The sequence below is a fragment of the Podarcis melisellensis genome (assembly GCF_964234715.1).
Source record: "Podarcis melisellensis genome assembly, chromosome: 2".
In the NCBI taxonomy this organism is placed as follows: domain Eukaryota; kingdom Metazoa; phylum Chordata; class Lepidosauria; order Squamata; family Lacertidae; genus Podarcis; species Podarcis melisellensis.
In genome coordinates this window covers 21,950,712-21,977,194 of record NC_138529.1, presented here as the reverse complement: position 1 = coordinate 21,977,194, position 26,483 = coordinate 21,950,712, and the positions used below count along the sequence as shown (strand labels likewise).

Here is a 26,483-nt window from a genome sequence, read left to right as displayed (position 1 = left end):
AATTTAACTTTAATAGTTGCATCTTGTAAATTCAAGTTTTGGTAACTGATTTAAGGTACTGTATTCTTTGGTAGAAAGTACTGCCTTCATCTATTTTTTGGATAGAAAAGACATGGCATTCTAACAAAAGTCTTAATGTACTAAAAGGAGGTACGATGCCAGTTGTGGTGATGTTTCAGTGCAAAAGTGTTAAAGAAATAGAAATAACTTTGGCGGCAATCCTAACCCATTTTCCTGGGAGAAAGCACCACTGAATTCAATAGTACTTGCTTTTGAGTAGATGTAAGGACTGCACTGCTATTCTTCCATGCTTACCGTATTTTTCGCCCTATAGGACGCACTTTTTCCCCTCCAAAAATGAAGGGGAAATCTGTGTGTGTCCTATGGGGCGAATACAGGCTTTCGCTGAAGCTAGGAGAGCGAGAGGGGTCGGTGCGCACCGACCCCTCTCGCTCTCCAGGCTTCAGGAAGCTATCCGCAACGTGGGGAGCCCTGTGGGAACTCCGGCTGGGCTCTCCACGCAGCGGATAGCAGCCTGCCGCCCGGCGCGTGGGGCACCCTGAAGCAGAGCACCCAGCGCGCCGGGCAGACATCGACCAGTCCCACAAGCTCGGGGGAAAGCGGGGAGGCGCAGCGCCGCCATCCCGCTGTTCCTCGACCTGGTTTTGGGGGGAAATAAAGGGGGGGAAATTTCCTTTATTTCCCCCCCAAAAAACTAGGTGTGTCCTATGGGACGGAGCATCCTATGGGACGAAAAATACGGTATTTTTAGTACTTGATGTGTTTTTATATTAAATGTTTGGGTTGCTGGTTCTTCAAGATCACGGTTACATTTTGGGAAGCACATATAATTTACATGACATAATTATCAGCAGCAATTTGAGAATATAAGTTATTATGCATGTTAATGAATGAGCTTTAAATGTTGACATTCAAACATAATTAAAATGTATCAGCTTTTTATCTGTTGCACATTGCTTGCTTCAAAAGTGGAAAAGAATTATGCCTGCTAAAAGAAGATAATAATGGCAATGTGTTTTCATTGAGCCATTTCTAACTGATATGAGAAGCTATGGCTGCTTTACAGAGTTGAGGGCTGTTAATGAAATGCTGCTCAAAAAGGAAATGGGTGAGGTTGTTATATCCTGTTTTTGTATGTCCTGTGCTGTCCTTTTATATTTATAAAGGACTTGCACATTTCTTTTTAAGAATACAAGCTTAATATTGCAATAGCTGCATCATCATCATCATTATTTTCAGTTTGTTGCATGGTGTCAAGGATAAGAACAAAAGCCTACGAGTTCAGGATTCCTAACTCAAAGATTGAGGAAGTAAAAAAGAAAAATGACCTGTTTTTACATAATCCATCTTTCATCATTTGCTTTTAGTTTCTTTCAGATGTTATTTTAGCATTGCAGTAAGATTCATTTATCTAGAACACCTTTCCTCTGCTTTTTTCAGAACGACTTACAAAAAATAATAGTTCGGATAGAAGTCATTTTCTACCCATGCAAGTGCTGTTTTCTCCTACAACATTCTAGCATGAGATATAACAGTGAAAACAAATGCAGAGATGTTGTTCTGCTTCTGCAGAAGTTGCACAATTAAAAGCAGAAGAGCTACTGTAGAATCTGTGCTGCTGTTACTGTGCTGCTTCCAAGCCATTGCAGACCAGTACAGTTGCTGTTTCTGAAATCAGATCAGCATAGAATGCAAATAAGACATATTAATGGCATTATCTATATGGTCATTTACAAAGAAGAAGTTTGGCTGTTCCCTATCTCGTTTGGCTTTCAATCTAACAACAGCTATATAGGGTACGATCCAACAACCCTTCAGCCTTTCATAAGTCACAACCTCACTTGTCCCCAATTTCTCTGGAAGATTCCTCTGGAGTGTGTGTGTGTGTATGTCTTGTGCAGAGGGAAGGAGTGGAAGTCCTGTTTGTTGTGAAAAGAAGCTCTTTGTGCAATCAGGCTGTCACAACTGGATGTCACCCATAGGAAACTGCCAGAGAAAGGGGATGGAAAATAGAAGCTGGCACAGACAGCTGAAGGCAGAGCTGTAGCTATGGGGAACTAGCTGGGCTCTGTGTGTGTGTGTGTGTGTGTGTGTGTGTGTGTGCGTCCAAATGCCCATGGTGGGGTGCCAAACTGGGTCTTTGACCTGGGTGAAATAAAGCCTAGCTTTGCCCCTGGTGAAGGGATATGTGATTATTTCAATTACACATACTTTGGCTTCATTACAATATGGTATTGGGACTACGGGATTGTTCCAAAGGCTTCTAAGAAAGTATTAATTTGGAAGTGGGATTTGTAGGAAACAAAGAAAGTGGTTGCACTGAGGCATTCTGGGAGGCAGCTCCAAGCAATTAGAGGAGTCAAGGAAGAAAGGATGCAATTGTTTCAAGGAGCAGGAGACCTTCTATGAGGTTGGTGGAGCTGGACAAGTGAAACAGGAAGAGATCTGTTGGGATGTAAGAGCAGAGATGTTTCAGATGGGGGGCAGGCAATCATGGAGGGTTTTGACGGTATTTCTTTGGCGTGTATATTGATGCTTTAAAACTCTTCAGGTGCTTTGGGTGATTATCCTCTTAAGGGATTCTTTTTTTTCCATGAGTCACTTGTTTTTGTTTGAGTGTCTCTAGAGGTTTGTCAGGAATCACAAAGGCCACAAGACACTCCTTTGCTACTGTTAAACACTCCAGCAAAATTGGAGCTGTTGTGTGAAATGCATCATGACCCAAGGCTCCACAGCTAGCAGGCAATAAAGGTAAAGGGACCCCTGACCATTAGGTCCAGTTGTGGCCGACTTAGGGGTTGTGGCGCTCATCTCGCTTTATTGGCCGAGGGAGCCGGCATACAGCTTCCGGGTTATGTGGCCAGAGTGACTAACCTGCTTCTGGCGAACCAGAGCAGCGCACGGAAATGCCGTTTACCTTCCCACCGGAGCGGTACCTATTTATCTACTTGCACTTTGTTGTGCTTTTGAACAGCTAGGTTGGCAAGAGCAGGGACCAAGCAACGGGAGCTCACCCCATTGCGGGGATTCGAACCGCCGACCTTTGATCGGCAAGTCCTAGGCTCTGTGATTTAACCCACAGCTCGACCCGCGTCCCATAGCAGGCAATAGAGCACCATAAAATGGCTGGTGGAAGTGTGAGTAGAGGTGGGACCACCATAACCGTTCCTGGTTTATTACAACAGAAATAGTTTTTAAAATGCCATGCATAAAAGATTTTGCAGGTGTTGTTGCCTCCAGTGAAGAAGAGTTTTCTTCTTGCATGTATCTCATGCTTAGTTTTATTTCTAAACACATCCAGCAAAGTTTCCCCCCAGATCTCTAGGAACAGCTTAGTAGCTATCGCTGTCTGGAATTGCCTCTAAATTAGTCATATACCATATGTCAGTTTCACCCAACTGCTGCTCCTTGCATTTTTCTAACTGGCCTGAAATCAATCTGCAAGAACCAAAAGGGGAGGGGAGATATGCGTGGAGAGTGGGGAGAAAGCAATTATCCCTTTGGATTTTATTTGAATTCAGTTGCCTCTTGCTTTCCTTGTGCTGGCTGACACTTCAGCAGAGACATGCTGTTTTGTTTAAAACGTTTGCATTTTTTTCCCCCCCCATGCCATTTCCCTATTGGCCGGATGGGGCCATCCTTCCTGCTGTGGCTGCTGATGTCAGACACACACTCACACCCTTTCTAAGGCTGCTGCTGCAGAGACTTCTCAGCACGACCAGATAGGACCCGACCAGTACTACACACAGCTCTGGTGGGGGAAACCCAGCCCTCAAGAACGATCAAAGGTGGAAGGAAAAGCCAAGACACATCCTGTCTCTCCCTCAGGGTGCAGTAATGCTGAAAGGCATAACATCAGCTTTAGTACAGTGAGGCGGGGAGAGAGAGCCTTGTTTACCAGCCTGGGAAGGAAACGTTATAAACCCTTTGTCTTGGAAATAAGCTTTGCATCTTTGCTGCTGCTGATCCCGTGTGCTGCTGCCGCTGCCGCTGCTGGTGACATTAACATCTGTGGACTATTTCATTTATTTTTACTTCCTCCCCCACCTCGGCTGCTCTAGGAATGTCTTGATGCAACTGGAAAGAAATTGTAGATTTTAATGCATTTCCAGTGGATGTCTCTCCATTCACTATGATAGCATTTTATGTTTGAGACTCCTTTGTGTATGTGTGAGTGAAAAATCACATGATCTCAGTTTGAAGCAGGAAAACTGGAAGAGAGAAGAAATTCTGTTTTTTCCCCTTTTTTTGCTAGCTCAGCTTTCTAGATGGTGGCAGTGGCAATTTCTACATACATTGTCAAGCACGCATACTACAGTGTGCTGTAGACCTTGCTGATTTTTAAAAAAAGATATAAAAAAAGATTTCCCCCCCTTTTTGTTGTTGCTGCAGTTGGGGTGCACTGTGATTACGTTTCTCCTAAATTGCTGATTTGCATTTAATGTGAAGGAATATGCTCATGAAGGAGTATCGGATCTGTATGCCTTTGACAGTTGAAGAGGTAAGTGCAGTAGATGATAATGCTTAGTGCTTTGTTTTAACAATTGTTCCTGAATGTGACTGGAGTGGAGAAGAGTTAATAAATGACCGTGGTGTTTTATTGGGTTCTTTCTACTATTATGAAATGATTTTTCCCTCCACTCTAGTTCATGGAGTCGTATTTCTGTTGCGATGGAAGGAAAGTGCATGCAAGCAAAAAGTAAATATACCAATTTACTGTGTCATCAGAGTTCTGATTGGCTACTAAGCTTTGCTAAGAACACACATGCAAACATAAGCAGGTACGCACACTTTGAGCAGGACTGATTTGGAATGGAATCCATGTGGCAAGAATTAATCCAGTGAAATTTCAAAAAAATAAAAATGTTTGGTTAAGTCATCCTGTTTTCAAAACGTACTCCTTGCATACTTCAAATTTAGATGTGTGATAATTTTTCAAAGTTTCTCCTATGTAAAGTAGCATTTGTAAGTGAGCTTCAATTCTTCTAGTGAAACTTTTAATGTAGCCATTCCATTGTTGATATATTTTACTAAAGCACAGTGTATTTTAGGTACTGAGTGTAGCACACACGTATTTAAATAGAAGCACACATATTGAGAGCAAATGGCAGACAAAGGCAAAACAGCATTTAAGTATGTTGATCATGGTAGTTTTATACTCAGAAGGCAACAAGACTTCAGTACATAAGCTACAGCTTTGATGAATGTTTATATTTATTGGAGTAAAGTTGTGATGTTGTACATGCAGTGAACATCTAAGTTCCCCTTTGTTTTCAGATTCATATTAAAATGTTATGCTTGTTTGTTGTTTTAATTGCTATTCAGTCCTTATCTTGGAAGTTTATTTTCTGTTTCATCTTTTGGCAATGCGCAAATACATTCATTTTATTATTGTTAAAAAAAACATACCTGACAGTACTGTAGTCCACAAGGGGGAGCTTTGAACATATTCTTCCATAGAACTTTGTTCCCATCTTTTGATGCAGAAATATATACAATAGTGGTATGAATATCACTAGTAGATTGTTGCAGGTATCTTTTTTCTGTAAAAAATAAATAAACATAGCACTTGCACTCCATGTGTTTCGGAAGCCTGCTTGAACTATCTGGCATGAAACATTTCGGTTGTTGCAGAAGAAGCAGTGAAATGTATCAAAAGTATCACATTTCTCCCTGCCTTGTGTAAAACGACTACAGTAAAGAGAAATCCAGTTTTGAGGTTTCCAGTGCAATCTACTTTGTACCTGTATGTATTTGCTGGCTACATAGTATTTTGTACATCTGCAGACAGTGAACCTGTTGGGAACTAGCAAGCTCATACTGTGTTTGCTGGAGGTACATGTAATTGGTTGTTGTGTTGGTTTTTCCTTCAGTAGTTTCTTATCCTTTCCAGCCTTCCCAGCAAAGCCAACATTCTAGTGTTTAAAACGGGTTTGCAAATAATTCCAAATGAATTATTAGTCCTTTAAAAAAACCCACTGCGTATCTGGGTTAGCCATTTGTGGACATTTACAACCTTAAAGCGACCCCTGCTCACCCCCCCCCATTCCCATTTTCAAAAGTTTCCATGCCTAGTAGTTTGAAGAGAATAGTTTTGCATGAATCAGAATTAAAACCCCAGGTGTTGTGTAAATATCTGAAAACCTTTGATGCTTCTTCAAGGGCAGCTTATGTAGACTTTTTAAGTAAAGTATTTCTGTAGTGCCATCAAAGTATGTCAAATGCAAAACCATCTTTTAACCAAGATTTGTGGATGTGCACTGGTACAATTTGCTGCTACTTTATACTGTGAATAAAATTGCAATCCAATGGCCACTAACTTGGGAATGAGTCCTATCGAACTTAATGGACCTTACTTCTACTTATGTATGTTAGTCTTTATTTGTACATGCACACGAAAGCTCATACCAAGAACAAACTTAGCTGGTCTCTAAGGTGCTACTACACTTTTTTTTTTAATTCTTTAAATACATTTCACTCTTACACAGTATCTGCGCTGAGCTCCCTGTCCCAAACAATTACAATGAATTAGTAATTGTTGGCTATCTGCAACAAGTTATGAACAACTTTGCATATAGGCATTGAAATTATACATACTTTCAGATCTGAACAGGGTGCCACCCTGGATGAGGAAAAACTTAACTTCAATAACAGTTAATTTTAATTGTATTACTTGGAAGTTTGTGATAGGGATTCTATAAAACAGTGTTTCCCAACCTTTTTTGGGCAAAGGCACACTTGTTTCATGAAAAAAATCTCGAGGCACACCACCATTAGAAAATGTTTAAAAAATTAACTGTGTGCCTATATTGACTATATATAAAGTAACTCTCTTTAATAGGCATCAAATAAACACAAAGAAAGTATTTTATAATTACTTTATTATGAAATAGGACGCACCTACTTTTTTTTGGGGGGGGAAATAAAGGAAATTTTTCCCCTTTATTCCCCCCCCCAAAACCAGGTCGGGGAACAGTGGGATGGCGGTGCTGCGCCCCCCCGCTGTCCCCCGAGCTTGTGGGGCTGGCCCATGTCTGCCTGGCGCGAGGGGCGCTCTGCTTCAGGGCGCCCCGCGCGTCGGGCGGCAGGCTACAGTCCACAGCATGGGGAACCCTCTGTTTCAGGGCGCCCCACGCGCCCCCGGGTGCGCAAGGCTTGCCAACACGAGCGCGGAGCACGGGGCGTCCTCCGAAGTGCGCCCCGTGCTCCGCGCTGCCAGCTGCCGCCCGCAAGCCTTGCGCTCCTGGAGGGAGATCCCCCAGGTGTGCAAGGCTGGCCAACACGAGCGCGGAGCACGGGGCGTCCTCCGAAGGGCGCCCGTGCTCCGTGCTGCCAGCTGCCGCCCGCAAGCCTTGCGCTCCTGGGGGGAGATCCCCCAGGTGCGCAAGGCTTGCCAACACCAGCGCAGAGCACTGGGCGTCCTCCAAAGGGCGCCCCGTGCTCCGTGCTGCCGGCTTCCGCCCGCAAGCCTTGCGCTCTCGGGGGGAGATCCCCCGGGTGCGCAAGGCTTGCCGACACCAGCGCGGAGCACGGGGCGTCCTCCGAAGGGCGCCCCGTGCACCGCGCTGCCAGCTGCACACCAGCGCGGAGCACGGGGCGCCCTCCGAAGGGCGCCCCGTGCTCCGCGCTGCCAGCTGCCGCCCGCAAGCCTTGCGCTCCTGGGGGGAGATCCCCCAGGTGCGCAAGGCTTGCCAACACCAGCGCGGAGCACGGGGCGTCCTCCAAAGGGCGCCCCGTGCTCCGTGCTGCCGGCTTCCGCCCGCAAGCCTTGCGCTCTCGGGGGGAGATCCCCCGGGTGCGCAAGGCTTGCCGACACCAGCGCGGAGCACGGGGCGTCCTCCGAAGGGCGCCCCGTGCTCCGCGCTGCCAGCTGCCGCCCGCAAGCCTTGCGCTCTCGGGGGGAGATCCCCCGGGTGCGCAAGGCTGGCCAACACCAGCGCGGAGCACGGGGCGCCCTCCGAAGGGCGCCCCGTGCTCCGCGCTGCCAGCTGCCGCCCGCAAGCCTTGCGCTCTCGGGGGGAGATCCCCCGGGTGCGCAAGGCTGGCCAACACCAGCGCGGAGCACGGGGCGCCCTTCGGAGCACGCTCCGTGCTCCGTGCTGCCGGCTGCCGCCCGCAAGCCTTGCGCTCCTGGGGGGAGATCCCCCAGGTGTGCAAGGCTGGCCAACACGAGCGCGGAGCACGGGGCGTCCTCCGAAGGGCGCCCGTGCTCCGTGCTGCCAGCTGCCGCCCGCAAGCCTTGCGCTCCTGGGGGGAGATCCCCCAGGTGCGCAAGGCTTGCCAACACCAGCGCAGAGCACTGGGCGTCCTCCAAAGGGCGCCCCGTGCTCCGTGCTGCCGGCTTCCGCCCGCAAGCCTTGCGCTCTCGGGGGGAGATCCCCCGGGTGCGCAAGGCTTGCCGACACCAGCGCGGAGCACGGGGCGTCCTCCGAAGGGCGCCCCGTGCACCGCGCTGCCAGCTGCACACCAGCGCGGAGCACGGGGCGCCCTCCGAAGGGCGCCCCGTGCTCCGCGCTGCCAGCTGCCGCCCGCAAGCCCTGCGCTCTCGGGGGGAGATCCCCCGGGTGCGCAAGGCTGGCCAACACCAGCGCGGAGCACGGGGCGCCCTTCGGAGGACGCCCCGTGCTCCGCGCTGCCAGCTGCCGCCCGCAAGCCTTGCGCTCTCGGGGGGAGATCCCCCGGGTGCGCAAGGCTGGCCAACACCAGCGCGGAGCACGGGCGCCCCTCGGAGCACGCTCCGTGCTCCGTGCTGCCGGCTGCCGCCCGCAAGCCTTGCGCTCCCACCGCCCGACTCGCCCGCCTCCCTCCCACGGCACACCAGGCAACGTCTCGCGGCACACTAGTGTGCCGCGGAACACTGGTTGGGAAACACTGCTATAAAATAACCCAGTTTAAAATGATGTCTGAATGTAATACAAACAAAGCCTACATTCTAAACCACTTAAAACTATCAAACACACTGCGGTGATTCAGATGTGACATCAAACAGTTTGACATTATGCATAGCTGGATTATTGGGTTTGATTACGGCCTCTCCCTCCCTTTGTTCCTTGTTCTTGCACTTCCTGCCTCCTTTCCTGGTTGGAGATAAAACTTAGTTTGAAGTTTTGCTTGGCAAACTATGGTTTGTGCTTTCTCCGCACAACAGACTTGGAAATTTGGTTTCTAGTTCTGTTTTGCAGGGCAAACACAATCTAATTTTTCAGTTTGGATAAAACTGGCATGCTGGCTGTCTGCCTGAAACCAAGGTAGGGGGCAGGGAAGCCCCATGCATGAAGGGCAAACAGAAGCACACAAACCTGGGCCTCACCATTGGCTTGTGCATATAAAATCAAATCATGGTTTGATGAACCAAGATGCATTTTAAGATAGGCTTAAGATAGAGCTCACGTATCTGAGCTTGCTTAGTGTCCTTACGTATATATATAGAACGGGCCAATTGCTTCATCTCTACATTGTGTAGTAGAAAATACGTGTTAGTTACATGAGATGCAATTTTGGATTATGCCCTGATAATATAGAAGTTAATTAGTTTCAAAAGCAACCAATTTTTATGCATTTGTTGTTCAGTAAACATTTGATAGAAGACTTGAAAATTGATTTAAATTAGCCTGCCTTGGAGTGTGTTTCTTGAGGGCTCTGAAATATGTTTCTCTTCTGAGACTGTAGCCTAAGTAATCTTGGTAATGTTCTTTTTAACTATTGTCGTTTTGTGCAGAAAGCAGTGGTAAATGTACAAGAACATTGGGTGGTTAAGATGTTAGTAACTAACTGTTGCTTCCCTTGGCTTCATTGCTATTCTGTTACTTTCCTTTAGTTTTTTAAAAAGGCTATGAGCATATGACCTTTAAACATTCATCATCAAAGGGGACTTTTTCATTGAACAGTTAATACAGTATATTTGTTCAAAGTCTCATGTGACTTGAGTGAGTTGAGTAAAATGTCAGTAGTTTTGTGGTAAAAAATTCCGTTATGATTACAGTTTTTCCCCCAATGCATGTAGAACTCTGATAAATCATATCTATTATACTGACAGAAGACTTGATTCAAGTCTTCTGAGTGCCTATGCTCATGTAACCACAATGATGCCATTTGTGTGCAAGAGACAGAGATCACCAGGCTCAGGATAATCCTGAGATCTGTGGAAGTACAATAAAAAATAAATAACTGGGGGGGAGTTACAAAACCTAATGAAAACTGAGTGTGCTCAGGGGCCATGGAATGCTAGCTGACTGTGGAATAAGAAATGAGGGAAGTGGAATGGAATATGGTGAACAGGAGGCTTCCACACGGCAACATTTTGTTGTAGGTCCCATTGCCTATAGGGCTAGGCGATATATCAATATATCGTCCAAAACTGGTTTGAAGTCCATATCATGATATTGGTTTCATAATTTTTGACCTGGCAATATATCGCAAATCATGATGTGTATGTGTGTGTGTGTGCTATGCAAAAATCACAATTTGGGGGAAAACCATGAAGCCAGCCAATGCCTCTACATAGCTCTATCCTTATTTCAGACATTGTGATATGTTGTGATGTTGAAAACCAGGTATCGCCCAGCCCTATCTTAGCTACTTACACATCAGCAAAAAACTTCATTGGTCTGTTCACAGGCCCATTAAACCAAACCAAGACACAAATGAGCAAACATGCAGCCCCTGGAAAGTATGACTTTGCTCTTCACTGGTCATTATGCTGCTGTGCTGAACCAAACCGCAGTTTGACTTCATGTGTCAGCTAATGCTTGGCTCATGGTTTAGCTGCTTGCCAGTCAAATCACAGGCTATAATCAAGGTGTGCCCTGTGGTTTGTCCTCTTGAGCAGCCCACGTTTGGTCATTTGCACTAGGCCATGATTTGGCTTGGCTTGGCATTAGCTGAGAACAAAGGCAGATCTTGCAAAACATGTTTTTTTGGGGGCAATCTTGCCAAGTTGGATGACATACCTCATTAAATTAGTTCATTCATCGCTATTTCAGCTGAACGAGATTGCCCACCTAAGGCAGAAGACACTCCAGTTTGTAAGCCTGAGGCCAGTTTCTTATTCAAAAAATACAACCATAATGAATGTGACTCCTATCTAGCCAGTAAAAAGAACTAACAATTGTTTACAATATAAACATTCCCTGTGGTATAAATTAGTATTGATTTTATGGCACTTGCTGAAACATCTGAGTATATATTTGCCCTAAGGAGTTGATCGTTCCTGGTTCTTAAGCAAGAGCATGACATGTAGGAAAATATATTCTGCTTAGCATGTTCATTATCTTGAAGTACAATAGTATTCATTGTTGTTTTTTAAAAAATATTTTATCCCACATTTTCTGTTCGATAACACCTTCAAGATGGATTAACAGCATCAATCCAAACAGTTCGATTTCAGTAAAACAACACAATAAAACATCCAATATTAAGGAACATAATTCAGTAGTGCAGGAAGATAGCCAATATCATAACAGTGAGCAAAATATTCAGTTATATAAGTTGAGAGTCCAGCAAGTCTTTTCTGTGAACCGTCCTGAGACCTCCAGGTAAAGGGCGGTATATGAATTCAATCAATCTAATAATAATAATAATAATTAATAATAATACAGTGGTACCTCGGTTTTTGAACAGCTTTAGTTCATGAACAACTTGGAACCCGAACGCTGTAAAACCGGAAGTAGGTATTCCGGTTTTTGAACTTTTTCCCGGAAGCTGAACATGCTCTGTTTTGAGTCCTGAGCTTCCGTTTTTACTGTTGCACAGCTAATTTGCACCCCCCCCCTTGTAATTCAAACCTTCTGTTTCTGATTGCAGTTTTCTGAGGTGATATGTGGAGCTTACGGTATAGTTGGTGCTTTTGTTTTTGCTATTTTGCGTTTTTTGTTTTTGAGGTTTTTGAGGTTTTTTCGGTTAATTTGTTTTTGTGACTGTGATTGATTGATTGATTGATTGATTGTGTGACTGCGGAAATGGATAAAAGCCCCCCCCCCATCCAAATAGTCATTATCATCAGTGCAGGTAAGAATTTTTTTAAATTTTGATTTTTATCATCTACAATACTGCTTTATTTGTTTTATAGTACAGTACATTGTTTATTGCTTTCATTTTATGGATCAATGGTGTCGTTAGATCGTTAGATAGTAAAATTCATGTTAAATTGCTGTTTTAGGGGTTGTTTTTAAAAGTATGGAATGGATTCATCTATTTTGCATTACTTTATATGGGAAAGTATGCCTTGGTTTTGGAATGCTTTGGTTTTGGAACAGACTTCCGGAATGGATTAAGTTTGAGAACCAAGGTACCACTGTAGTAGTAGTAATAATAATAATAATAATAATAATAATAAGAAGAAGAAGAAGAAGAAGAAGAAGAAGTAGTTTATAATCAGCTGACAGTCCATTCTCTTAGGATCTTCTATCTGGGCTTTTCAGGTAAAGGAGTTCCCTGGCTACTCCTTTCTCAAAGTGTGCCATTAGAATACTAATTGAGAAATAATGTTCTACATACTGTACTTTTTAAAGAGAACAGTGGCATCACCAGCAAGATGACCATGTACAACTTGTCCTGAAACTGTTACTCATGGAATCTACTGGTTAGCTACTGTCCACAGCTATCTCAAATTAGTTCTTGAATTTCCCTCCAGTTAGCTTGCTTCAGTGACCTGGTGGTGGTAATCAGAAAGGAACCAGTTAAACCAAAAATAAGATAAATTGGAAATATATATTTAAATCAAAGCACAGAAATGTTAAAAAGAGATAAACTCAGCAATCCTGAATGAAATGTAACAGGGCATTGTATTATGGAAAAGAATATTACACAGAGAAATAAAAATAAAGAAATAAACAGCTACCAATAAAGCATATATCATTGCATCCTCATGAAACTTCCACCAGTCCAAGCTAGTTAAAAGCTTACTGAATCCCTAAACTTGCATCCACCTTCAAAGTCAACAACCACAGGATCTTATTGCCACATACGGCAAAATTTTCCAAGGCTAAAGACTCACAGCACTTCTAACTAAAGTGAAACGTGAAAGTCAAGAAGATCAAACCTGTTCAGAATGCCTTAGGGTTAGTCAAAACCACAATAATAGAAGTTCAGTTAGAAAGTGTGTTGACTATCAGGAAAACTACTCCAGGGCCAAGGTTTCCTTCAGACAATTGAAGTCTTGTCCAAACGGAAATAACAAAAAGGAACATAAACTTTGGCAAAGTAAATGCAAGTCGACGAAAAGTATTTGGGGAACACTTTGCTAAACACATTAAAACCACCACCAGCAAAATATTTAAATTTGTTAGAAGTGAGAAGCCAGCTAGCGAGGTGGGGTAGCAAAAGGAGTCAAAGGTGTGCTTAAAAGGTCTGAGGGACTGCAGAGCAGCTGAATTCATTGCATTGTTTTCCACAGTGAAAGATGTAGAGCAGCTGCCTGCCCTTGAACTAACTTTCTTAGGAAGGCAAATAAACAATGAGATGAAGTTATAGGCCTTATTGACAGATTTAAAACAGACAAATCACTGTTTTAAATCACAGATGGCATCCATCCAAGAGTTCTTAAATAGCTCAGATGAACTTGTCCCTAAGATCAGCCTCCATGCGTAAGCACTGGAAATAGACAGGATCCAGGGGAGTTCTGGGAAATTACAGTCTGCTCCAGGAAAACTGGTAGAAAGCACCATTAAAGATAGAGTACCGAGAATATAGACAAACAGGTCTTGCGGAAGCAGAACCAGTATGGCTTATCTAAGTTTAACTAACCTTTGAGAGCTCTTTTAAAATATCAGTAAGCATATAAACTGTGATCCAGTCAACACTATGTGCTTAGATTTTCAAAGAGCTTTTGATTAAACAGACACCCCAACATTTTGGGAGGACAAATCAGGGCACCACCCACAACTCCAATGCTCACCTGCTTGCCTCCTCCCTGCCACCACCCCCTTGCTTGCCTGTCTGCTTGTCCCCCTCCTACCTGTGCCAGAGCACAGGAGCCAAAACAGGACATCCCAAATTGGGATAAGAAGCTGGGGTGGCTTCTGTCACTCCAGGATGTCCCGCTTAAAACAGGACACTTGGAGGTTATGCATAAAATCCGTCACCAAAGACTCTTGAGTAAGTTTAGTAGTCATGGAATAATAGGAGACGTCCTCTTATAGATCAGCAACTGGTTAAGCAACAGAAGCTGAGAATAGGAATAAGCAGATCTCCAAAAGGACCTCTATTTTAATTTGCATTAAAATAGCAAATGAAGTTCAATATAAGCAAGTGTAAAGTGATGCATATTGAGGCAAAGAAAAGGCACAAATGAAGTCTGAACTGGCAGTGACTGATCAGAAACGAGACATTGGGATTGTACTGGATAACTCAATGAAGTTTTCAGGTTGGTACACAGCAGTTGTAAAACAGGTTGGACTAAAATGCGAGCCAGCTTCTTTTTTGGCTGAGCAGTCTCAAACCCCCTCCCCATAATGCAGCCTTATGCAAACTCATGGCGCTTCTCTCTTTTACAAGATTACAAGAGTATGAGCCTTCCTTTTCCTTCATGCAAACTCTAATGCATGTCCAGCCTAGTTATTTCTAACACTGATTACTGCAGTTTTCTCTCTGGTCTTTCATTGTCGCACTTTCTTCTGTTCACATGGACTCTGCTGCCATAGTTATTCGCCTCTTCCTCTCTTTCTGGTCATGCTTCCTGTGACTATATATATAGTGCACACATGCATATGTGCAGTATATAATTAAATGTTTAAAAATACACATACAAGCCAACAAACAAATATAGTCTAAATATAATCAGCAGATATAGTATGAATAACAATATTTATTTCAGTTCAGTAACTCCTAAATGCATACTTAAACCTCCATTCTATAAATCCATAAAATATTTAAACTGAACATCACAAGCATTAAGGAATTAATCATTGTAGCTCTCCTAAGAAGCATTCAAAAGGATTTGAAATCTTCCTTACTATTTTCTTGGTGAACTGCCCAGTGTTTGAAACTCCCATTGTTCCAGGCACATTTTGCAACAGGGAATTTCATTAGTGCAATCTGTTTTTGTGCTCTGGGCACAGTACTGCGCCTAAGATTTCAGATTAAAACTGCAGAGTGGAAGGAAAGGAGGACCTTTTTCTGCCTCCCCATTTCCAGCTATTCTTCAAAGACTGGAGAAGAGACCCTCTTAAGGATATTGGGGGGGGGGGGTGAGGGCAGGGGAAGAACCATGTGACAACTGAACACAATACTTTAGCTGCAGTTCATTCATTTTCAGCTTTGTATTCTTGTTATTAAAAAAATGTGCCTAGACATTACATAGTTGTGCACATAACGCTAGGTTTAAGGTGCCATTTACCTCCTAGCTTTCATATCTCAGTTTCTAACACTGGAACTGCCCCTTGGAAAATACAGGTATTCCCTCCCCTAACATTGGTTCTTTTAATAATAATAGTTATTCCACTCTACTAGGGGCTGGCAACCTTTTTAGGCCAGTGAGCACATTGGGATTTTTGAGTGTTCCATAGGTAGCATCGTCTCTGGTCACTTGTCTTAAGAGAAGGTGAAGAATATTTTGTAAAGAATGATAAAGGCAGTTTAGCCCTCTCGAATGGATCATTATTCCATGTCTGCTTAATTAAAATATTTGCTGTCTTGGTGTAACACCACTGAGAACTGCCAATGATTAGATAGATACAAACATACAATCAGATGTAGTATTCTGCATTTGAAACACAGACTGGCCCAAGAAGATCAGGAGTCAACTTGTGTTTCACCTTGATGATTTTGGGACTCCAGGAGGAAACAAAACTAGCCTCTGGATTCTCACTCTCAACATGCCTAGATTTTAATTCAGACTTCTCTTGAAAAAGTATTGTTTCAAAGAATAGCAATTGGCTGATATAAATAAACTATTAGTTTATTCAATTTGTTAATTTTACAGAACATAAAGGTAAAGGTAATGGACCCCTGACCATTAGGTCCAGTCGTGACCGACTCTGGGGTTGCGGCGCTCATCTCACTTTATTGGCCGAGGGAGCCGGCGTACAGCTTCCGGGTCATGTAGCCAGCATGACTAAGCCGCTTCTGGCAAACCAGAGCAGTGCACGGACACGCCGTTTACCTTCCCGCCGGAGTGGTACCTATTTATCTACTTGCACTTTGACATGCTTTGGAACTGCTAGGTTGGCAGGAGAAGGGACCGAGCAACGGGAGCTCACCCCGTCATAGGGATTTGAACCACTGACCTTCTGATCGGAAAGTCCTAGGCTCTGTGGTTTAAGCCACAGCGCCACCCTTACAGAACATAGAAAGTTGCTTTACACTTGAGCCCAAACCCATTAACCCATCTAGCGCAGAACTGTCTGCAGTGACTGGCAGCCTCTCTCCAGGCTTTCAGACAGGGGTCTTTCCAGGTCTACTTAAAGATGCCAGCAGATGCTCTACCGCTATGGCCTTTCCCCTCATCGCAGTTTTACTCTTAAAAAAAAAAAAAGTGTACATTTTTCTTTCATGTTCAGTTTCCAGCCAGCTAACTTTCAGAACTGATAAAGAAGCGGATCCAAATCTCTTCTACTTTTGCTGTTGCTTTGTGTGTATTTTACCTTCCCTGCCCACAAGTATGCAAAAAGACTTGCTTGAACAAAGAGATCTGATCTCTCTTGAGCACTCATATCTGCTTACATCACAAGGCCTTCCTGAGTGCATGACTTTAAACTGACCTTGAGGTTTACAAGCTGGTAAGTAACTATACAACAGCTCAAGAACACAAGCCTACCAGTTCTGCCTTTAGGGAGTGGGAGTGGAGAGCGGGGAGAGAGGGGAATCCCAAGCATGGGATCCAAAGACATTTCAAAGAACATGTAGTTTAACCCTTCGGCAATACATTCTATTACTTATTGCTGTTATATAGGCTCTCAATCCTATGTTTGAAAATAGTCAAACGGGCGTAATATATTAAAACAAAACTTTTAAATGTTGAAGGTACAGGAGACACAATGGCAACGTCACAGTAAAAAAATATATGTAGAAGTGCAATTATAAACACAATAAACTCATTTCCAGAGGGGCAGCTATGTCAGTCTATACTGCAGCAAAAACAGAGGCTTGCAGTACCTTTAAAGACTAGCACATGTATTATTCCAGTCTACTTACTTCGATGCACAAAATGTAAGATATACACAGGTGTTTGCAAAACAATAATTTGGTTAATTTTCTTAGATGAAACATTCCCTCCTCGCTTCACATATTAATAGACAGTGCATATTGCACAAGGCATCATGGTAAAAAAGAAGTGATTTTTCAAAACTTAGTTTAATCATGTGCAAATATATGCCAATTTAATAAGTTAAAACTAATTGATCAGTGTATTGTAACTTTATAGGTTAGTGTATACATATATGTACTGGCTCTAGGGCTGCCATATTTCAAAAATGAAAATCCAGACACAAAAGTTGAGCTCCCCACCACCACTTTTTTTTAAAAGGAATTTTGCCAAAAAACAACACTTCTGACATGAGTTGCCATACGCCTGAGTTTTACCAAATCCGCCTGGACGCTATTTCTGACGGACAAATTCCGGATATGTCTGGGAAATTCCGAACGTATGGCAGCCCTAACTGACTCTTATATTTGAACACAATCCAGTTAAACAATAGATTTAAAGTATGCTTAACTTTGTTGCTGTTTTGCCAAGCCTCCTTGTTTATCCTCTTGAAAATGGCCTTTCCAGGGTAGGTTGTAGAACCAATCAAACTCATTGGAGATCTTTCACAGTCTGTTCTGTTGCTTTTTATTTCACCACCTCTTCCCCTGCTCACTCTTCCAATACCAGGCTCTGTTTCTCTGTACTGCCTTCGTTCCTCTACTTTTGTCAAATTCAAAGCTTGTGACTTCTATACCTCCCAATTTTGGTGCCTGTTCTCATGATTCAGAAGAAGATTGTTGTTATCCTAGTCATTTCAGCCTGCTGCTTGTAGTGTTCCAAGGCTAATTCTTCAATCTGATGGATGTTTTTGCATTGTTTGGGATGAGATCCTGCCAGCCGCTTTCTGACAAAGTGCTTTGGGTTCTTTTTGCAAAAGGTATCAAGGCTATACAAGATTAAGTGCATCTTGCTTGAAGTAGCAAATTATTTGGATCTATATCTCACGATGAAAAATTTTGGAAGCTTTTTTCAGTTTGCAAACTACCGTAGCGTTCTGCAAACAGCATTTTCTTCGCTTCATAAAGAGGAAGAATGCTTCCCTTTATGACTGCTCTAAACAGGGAAGCTAGACTTGTATGTTAAGAGCAACTGCTCTGGTTCATTTGCTGCTATGCTATCATAGCAGTTGTTTTGAACAAAACAAAACAAAAAGAACTTGACTATAATAATGAATTGCCTCTCCCATCTCATCTGTGCCATGCTCTACTTAATATTTCTCTGCCCCTCTATTTTCCTCAGACTTGTTCCACATTTCATTGATCTTGGAATAAGGCAAAACATCTTGTAGTGGAAGTGTTATGTCATAAGAACAGGTGTCTATAGGTTGGTTACTTTTAGACTATACTTTACTATTTATAGCTTAACCTCTTCATACAGACACCTCTGTTTATGTTACCATGGTATTGTATGTCATGCTTGGTGGTAAAGACAAATAAAAATAGATGCAATGGCACCAAAATAACAGCATAACAGGTGGTCATATTTATGAAGTTGTAATTTTGGGTAGCGAAGAGACTGGTACGTTCTAGGCCCCAGAGTGTTGAAAATCAACCCTTAATAACTCACTGACAGTTGTGGAAAACGCTTTGCTGATAAATATACACTTGTTCTACCTTTGATGACGTACGTGAAATAGGCACGCATCTAGAACTCCCACAACTCCACTTAGATGTGAAACTTGCTCTTTCGTACTTGTAGTATTCTTTAATTATGGAAAAAGTTGTACTCCTATCTAGCTGCACATTGTGGATATAGGCAAAATATGCTGCATTTTCAAGTACTGTTAAAGCAGAAGATTAACACAATTATGTATTGATCGTTCCTAAACGTTATTTGTAGGATCGCTATTGCCTTTGCAAAACCTGCTTTAATTCTTAACTACCAAGGTTAGTATTGGTCTCTGATGAAGCTGAAAAATAATGCATAGTATAAGTAGAGGGCATATAATATTAAAATGAGTGTTAAGTGTGATTATTATAGATTTACTTAATTAGCCAGCTAAAAATGTAATACGTTAGCAGGATTCTTAATCCTGAATTTTGTATCTGAGCAAGTTTGGTTATGTTTCTGTACTTGAAAACTGATAGTGGTGTACTAGGAGTTAGGGGTAATGACAGGGGAATAACTTTTAAATGAAGGATTTCAATTTGCTTCTTGTGTTTTTTTCACATATAGGAACACCTGCCAAGACTCCTTAGTCTTAACTGAAGACAAGTGCTCAGAACTTTTCAGAACCAAGGGCTGGTAGTGACTAGGATGAACATTGTTCCTTCATGACATGGAAATTATATAGCCATGGTGACAGTACATGATAGCATCAGACTATCTGGTTTATCAAGAGTTATCAGGACAGAGAGGCATGTTGATGCATGGTGCCAGTCATTCCCCACTTTGCCCCTTCTTGGCCTGAGTAGAATAAACAGACAAGGAAACGTTTAATAATAATAATAATAATAATAATAATAAAATTTATTTATATCCCGCCCTCCCCAGCCGAAGCTGGGCTCAGGGCGGCTAACAACAATCAAAATAGTCCAACATTCTAAAAACATTCATTATAAAATTAATTAAAATCAAATTAATGGCAACCATCAAGCAAGTCTGTGCAGATTGCCAGAGGAGGGGGTCAGGCTGCGCCCTGACCAAAGGCCTGGTGGAACAGCTCTGTCTTGCAGGCCCTGCGGAAAGATGTCAGGTCCCCAGGGCCCTAGTCTCTTGTGACAGAGCGTTCCACCAGATTGGAGCCGCAGCCAAGAAAGCACTGGCTCTAGTTGAGGCCAGCCTAACCTCTCTGTGGCCTGGGATCTTTAGGATGTTTTTATTTGCAGACCGTAAATTTCTCTGTGGGACATACCAGGAGAGGCGGTCCCGTAGGTACCAGAACAAGCTATCGTGTTTGTTGCTTCCCAACAAGCAATAATCAGAAAGCCCGCAACAAACCATGGCTTCAGGGTGGCTGAATAACAGCAACACACCACAAAGATTGCAAAAAATAATGTGTCAGTACCAGGCTGCTTGATATTTTAAAGATATAAAATAAAACCTAGTTAAGAATGGTTTTACTAAGACAACAAAATTTGTTGGTTTACCAACACCTGGCTGATAGCACAATCCTATGTATATGTATACGGGGACGCAGGTGGCGCTGTGGGTTAGAGCCTCAGTGCCTAGGACTTGCCGATCGAAAGGTCGGCGGTTCGAATCCCTGCAGCGGGGTGCGCTCCCGCTGCTCAGTCCCAGCGCCTGCCAACCTAGCAGTTCGAAAGCACCTCCAGGTGCAAGTAGATAAATAGGGACCGCTTACCAGCGGGAAGGTAAACGGCGTTTCCGTGTGCGGCTCTGGCTCGCCAGATGCAGCTTTGTCACGCTGGCCACGTGACCCGGAAGTGTCTCCGGACAGCGCTGGCCCCTGGCCTCTTAAGTGAGATGGGCGCACAACCCCAGAGTCTGGCAAGACTGGCCCGTACGGGCAGGGGTACCTTTACCTTTACCTTTATGTATATGTATATCTCCTGAGAGGTCAGTCCTGTTGAATTTAATAGGTCTTTCTTCCAGGTAAATGAATATAGGGTTGTAACCTAAGACCAGTTAGGGTGGAATTCAAAATAGTGCTAAGGAGATTGTTCCATCAGCACATGCATTCCTGTTTGCCTAACAGAATGACCTCTCCTCCATGTGCTGCTCTGGGGGAACTCCTGACCCTCTAGAGTGGATTTGGGGATGACACATGGGGGAAACCCTGTTGTCCTAGCTAGCAGGATCACCACGCTGGTTTCTGCTAGTAGTACAGGCAGCGACTGTTTTAGGTGTGCCCGATATATGCGTGACTGCACACATGTGCATCGCACGAAACCCAAAAGTAACCCAAAAACGTCACAAAAAGAGGGCAGAGGTGGAATGGGGTGTTTCAGGCTTTTTCAATGGTGTTTCAATTTCAAATATACAGCGTGTCACTTAAACATGTGGTGCCTTGGAACGTGACCCATGCGTAAATTGGGAGCCGTCTGTAGTTGAATCCAGTCCTAAATCACATTTCGTGTATGTGCACAGGATTTCACTACAAAGCTACCAAATGTCATTGGTATTTGAACTGTATTTTTGTTACTGTAGATGTCCAAAATACATAGACTGTAGACCAGAGATGGAGGAACTGTGGTCTTCCAGTTATTGGTGGACTACAATTCCCATCCACTTTGACCATTGGGTATGCTGACTTATACTGATGAGAATTAGAAACATGAGGCTGTTAACAGCCTTTGCTTTTTTGAGGTGTGTTCCTGTGTTTTGGAGTTATTCCTTCTCTCTTAGTTTATAGGGAAAATAATATATAGGATATCAAATGCATAATAGAAGCATCTGTTAGGTTTATTATAGTCTAGATATTAAAAACATTTTCCCTGAACATCATTATTGGGGAATGGCCCTGAAATATATGTGCTACAAAACAAAAGACCAAATGGTTTACTTTAAATGTATTTGTTGGAATAGGGTAAGAGACATATTTTTTTCTGTTTTATAGCAGAGAAAGCTTTCTTCTTTTTTTTTGATAATTTGATTTGAGGAACAACAAATCACTTCTACTTTATAATATAACAATTTGTCCATAATGCTCTGCGAAATATTTGAATTCTTTATTTTTAAACCATGAATAAAAAGATTTCTCTTTGTTCCCAACTTAGATATGTTGATAATGAATATAAATTAGTGAATCAATGTTCTTTGCAATAAAAGTCTCCTAACAATCATAAGCTATTTTAAACAGGCCCCTCTATCCTGTGTATGGATTTCAACTTTATTTAAATTGGACTGTTCTAAATTTATAGAGGAAAAATGTTCTTTCCTGAGGCATCATTACTGTGTCTATCAAATGTTTCTGTTTGAATGTACCTAGTAATTTTGAACTTTTCTCTTAAAGCGAGGGTCCATTTTGAAGTTCTAAGTGGGCTGAGACTCAATTGTGAAAGACACAAGCACATGATCCCTAAATGTCTTGTGTCTTTCTTTAGCTTTCCTTGCACAGAAGTGTTCTATGCACTGTAACCTTCTTTTAAAATAGTCAGGCATGTACAAGATACCTGCTTTTCCAAATCTGGGTGAGCACCATTTATAAAACTACTGTGCTTAAAATGAATGTGTGGACCTCTCTTCCATATTTCTCCCTTATATGCCACCTTCCTCTGTATAACTACATCAAAGAGGTGCAGAGAACTAATATATGAAAATGAAAATTTTATCCTTCCTGTGTCATGCAGCTCCTGCACAGAACTATTATCTTCTGGAGATATTATGGTGCTATACCCAGGCCAGGCGAACTTGCAGTATTTTTTCAGATTACAACTGAGAAAATGACCTCTGCTCCCTCGTGTGACTGGGGACCAGCCATCATGTTTAATCTATGAGGAATTTGAAAGTGCCAAGAAAGATAGGGAAACTCTTGGGGACCCAGTTTCCATGGAGCTTTAATGCCTTGTCTTCAAAATATAGATGGTTGCTATTACCCCCAAATCTATAGAGACATAACTCAGAGGCAGGCTGCACTGAATTCTGCCCTTATGATTGTATGTGAAGGGAGATAAAATGTTTATGGGAACTGGATGTTACTTTTTCACTTTCAACAGCTGTATTAGTAATAGAATTAGATATTAAGAGCAGTTTGCAAAATGTTCTTCCTCATGAAAGCTACACAACTCTACGTTCAGTTTACTACCTGCAGTGTAGTCTCTGATGTGTGATTCGCATTCCTGCTTCTAGACCATTATTGTGGGAGGTGAATTACGGGAATTAATTTTCCATGCTTACTGAATTTAACAATTCCTTTCTGCTTTGTAGATTCATTGTTGCTTCATCTCTTTGTTTATAGTCATAACTTGATTGAAGAACATTGGATCATAAAATGTTCGTTTATACTGGCGTAGTCCCACTGGTGTCAAGCATCTATGCTGGTACTTAATGAATAGCAAGAAAAGAAAATGGTAAAAAATGATGTTGTATTTAAAAAGAAAGATATGAAAAAATTTACTACTGTAAAGCCAATGTTTAGCTTCTTCTCATGAAATAGCTATTTGAAACAAATATACAGAAGGGATGAGCTGGTACATAGCATGCATTTAACATCTGGTGTTGTCACTGGCCGTCCTCCCCACCCTTCCCCCAGACTACATGCCTATTAATTTGTGTCTTAAGCCCATCTTTTGTGGGGACAGCACATGATATTACAGATTACTTTAAAAATCAACTTGTTTCTTCCCGCAAATCAAATAATACAAATGGCTCCTTCCAGAGGTTCAAAAACAGAGCACAAACAATAAAACAGCTGCAAATGTTATCTGCATAGACGTGTTACAAAAATTTGAGTTAGTTCAGTGGTTGACATCCTGTCAATTCTTACCGCAGAGTAAAGTATATGGAACACAGTGGGACTTACTGCAGAGTAAATATGCCTAGGATCACTCTGCATTTTGTTGCCGCATGTACCACACATATAGCAATACACACATATACCTGAATGATGCGTATTATGACATTTTTTAGCACAGTTCACCACAGCGGAATTAGTAATGAGAAAATAAACCAGAGCAATTGATTTATACAGTTTATTAAAGACAGTTTATGTATATAGACAGCATTCAGACTGGGCCAAGCAATTACTGGATTAAATCTATAATCGGGGAAGTGGAGAGCATCAATTAGGAAGCAGCAGTGTGCAGACCATATGGGGAGGCTGAGGCTGATGTCAAATAAAGAGAGGTACATGGCAGGGTCTTTTTATTTTATTTTTAATATACCATACCTTTATCCACAAATTGATTTATCGGAAGTGTGCATTAAAAATTACAACAAGAAATTAAAAACAACACAAACAATTAAACAAAAATAAAAACTATACAGGCAGCTCAAATGCAGCTACTTAGAACATCTGGTTAAATAAAAAAGTTTTGATCTAATACCAAAAATAATACAGTGTTGATGCCAAGAATACCTTCTTCAGAGGACTATTCCAGAGTCAGGACACCCACCACAAAGTTGCTCCCCTCTTTGGTACATGGTGTACTTTTCCTATAAGTGGACCATGGAAAAGGGAGAATGTAAATAACACTTCTCCAGAAGTGGTATAGATTACAAACGTAAAGGTAAAGGAACCCTGGATGGTTAAGTCCAGTCAAAGGCGACTTTGGGGTGTGGCACTCATCTTGCTTTTCAGGCCGAGGGAGCCGCCGTTTGTCCTCAGACAGCTTTCCAGGGTCATGTGGCCAGCATGACTAAACTGCTACTGGTGCACAGAGGACTGTATTGAGTGCCAGAGCACAGAGAAACAACCTCCAGCTGTAAGAAGGTCAGCTGGTCATCAGGTGTAGGCTGCTGGCAAGTTGCAGAGGTGAGCTAGGATGAGTGGCTCGTTCATTTGATACCCTGTGTTGTGTTAGCAAAATGCTCTTGGATGGGACTCTAGCAGGAACAGAGGTAGATAACCTGAGGTCCTCCAGACATTGTTGGACTTCGCAGCTCCCATCAGCCCCAGACTACATGGCCCATGGTCTGGGATGATGGGAGCTGTAATGCAGCAATATCTGTAAAACCACAGGTTCCCTCCTCTCTGGGCTACAGAGTCAGATGAGGCTACATCCCATTTCCCATTACAGTGGTACCTCGGGTTAAGAACTTAATTCGTTCCGGAGGTCTGTTCTTAAGCTGAAACTGTTCTTAACCTGAAGGACTACTTTAGCTAATGGTGCCTGCCTCGCTGCCGGAGCACGATTTCTATTCTCATCCTGAAGCAAGTTCTTAACCCGAGGTACTATTTCTGGGTTAGCGAAGTCTGTAACCTGAATCATATGTAATCTGAAGCGCAGGTAACCCGAGGTACCACTGTATAAGTTTCTCTTTTGTCTTCCATGTGCACATGCACTTGGAACAACTCGTGATTCAAGCACTAGAATATGTGAAGTCAAGTTTAAAACAGGGTTGTCTTCTCATTAATCACTTAGTGCTTTAGCATGATCATACTAATGATGATAATTGTAGGGATGGAGCATGCTGAACTTTTTTATTATTATTACAAAACCTATTCATTCTGTAATGGCTGCTGACAGCACTGCAGTTCATAAGCCTTAGACGCATGTCACAAGCATTAAGAACTCTTCAGGCCATGAGATTTGCTGCTGGCTGATGCAGTTTAATAATATGCAATTTGTAGTGCTCTAGGGCACGAAGGAATCAGTTTTCAGTGGCAACCATCTGTCTTCCTGTCAAAGATGACAGACGTGGCTCTCTGACTCAGGCATAAAATTATTATGCTTCCACCCCCTCACAAATATATAGCCCCTGCTCTAGGTTACTTTTACTATATGCAATGTGTTGCTGCTACTTACCATTCATAGAGTGTCAAAAGTTTAGCCACCTTTCATCATTTTCAGGCCACTGCAGCTTGGCAATTTCCCAAGGAATAAACAGTGGCTGGTAAAAGTGGCTGGTTGATGTCAACCACCAATTCACTATTCATCTTTGGCGATCTATGGCCTACTCTACTATAACCTTGAATTTGTCCTTATTTATTTCTATAACACTATTAGCTGTAATTTAAATGTTTACAACAGTTGAAAAAACAACAAAAGCAGCAATATATACATAGATATATAATGCAATCTGAAAGCAACAGTACAGCAGTCAAAATAGAACAGGACAGAAAAGCTGTTAGGATTTCCCTAGGAAGGAAGTGGTGTTAACTTTAGGACTTACAGAACAGGTCCTGCTCTGGGTGGAGGTGTTTTTAGAATAATATACAGTTGTTCTCACACATAAGGAAGAGAATGCTCCAATTACAAATTTGGAAAATAGTGCACAATATAGGTCTCGAAAGCACATACTTATGCAGATCTGGAATTTACCAATGATGGAATGCCAAAAAGTTATTTGGACCACAGCCATTTATTTGTTCACCATTGGACAGAACTATCCGCATGTTTCATATCTTAGAATAATCTTTAATACCACCATTTTGTTTCCCACAGACTTAGGCTGGAGGGGAATATCATTATAAGCACAGTGTACGTGTTTCTGATTTTCCCTTTCAAAAATCTCCAATTGTAAATTCCAAAATTATTTATAATAATTTTTCTTTAATGGGTCACAGGCTTTGTGGTGTGACTGCTCCACAAAGCATAGTCTGAGTTCTTTTAGAAGTACATTTAAACTTTTGTTTTATTTTCTATTCATATGGTTAAAGCTGAATGCCACTGTGATTTCTGCAGCAATTTGTAAATGTAATTGGGAAAGCTGCTGC

The 26,483-nt window shown here is 42.3% G+C and overlaps 1 protein-coding gene across 2 annotated transcripts in view; it reads left to right on the top strand.

The window, feature by feature from the left end:
• Positions 1-26,483, top strand: part of PITPNC1 (phosphatidylinositol transfer protein cytoplasmic 1) — a 127,291-nt gene that overhangs the window by 973 nt on the left and 99,835 nt on the right. Inside the window, exon 2 of one of the 2 annotated variants that reach the window (XM_081899884.1) lies at positions 4,414-4,522. In XM_081899884.1, coding sequence (XP_081756010.1) covers positions 4,475-4,522 — 48 coding nt within the window. In that variant the 5' untranslated portion in view covers positions 4,414-4,474. Of the gene's footprint in view, positions 1-3,648; positions 4,523-26,483 lie in introns of those variants that run through there. The other variant, XM_081899885.1, reaches the window with a different exon arrangement.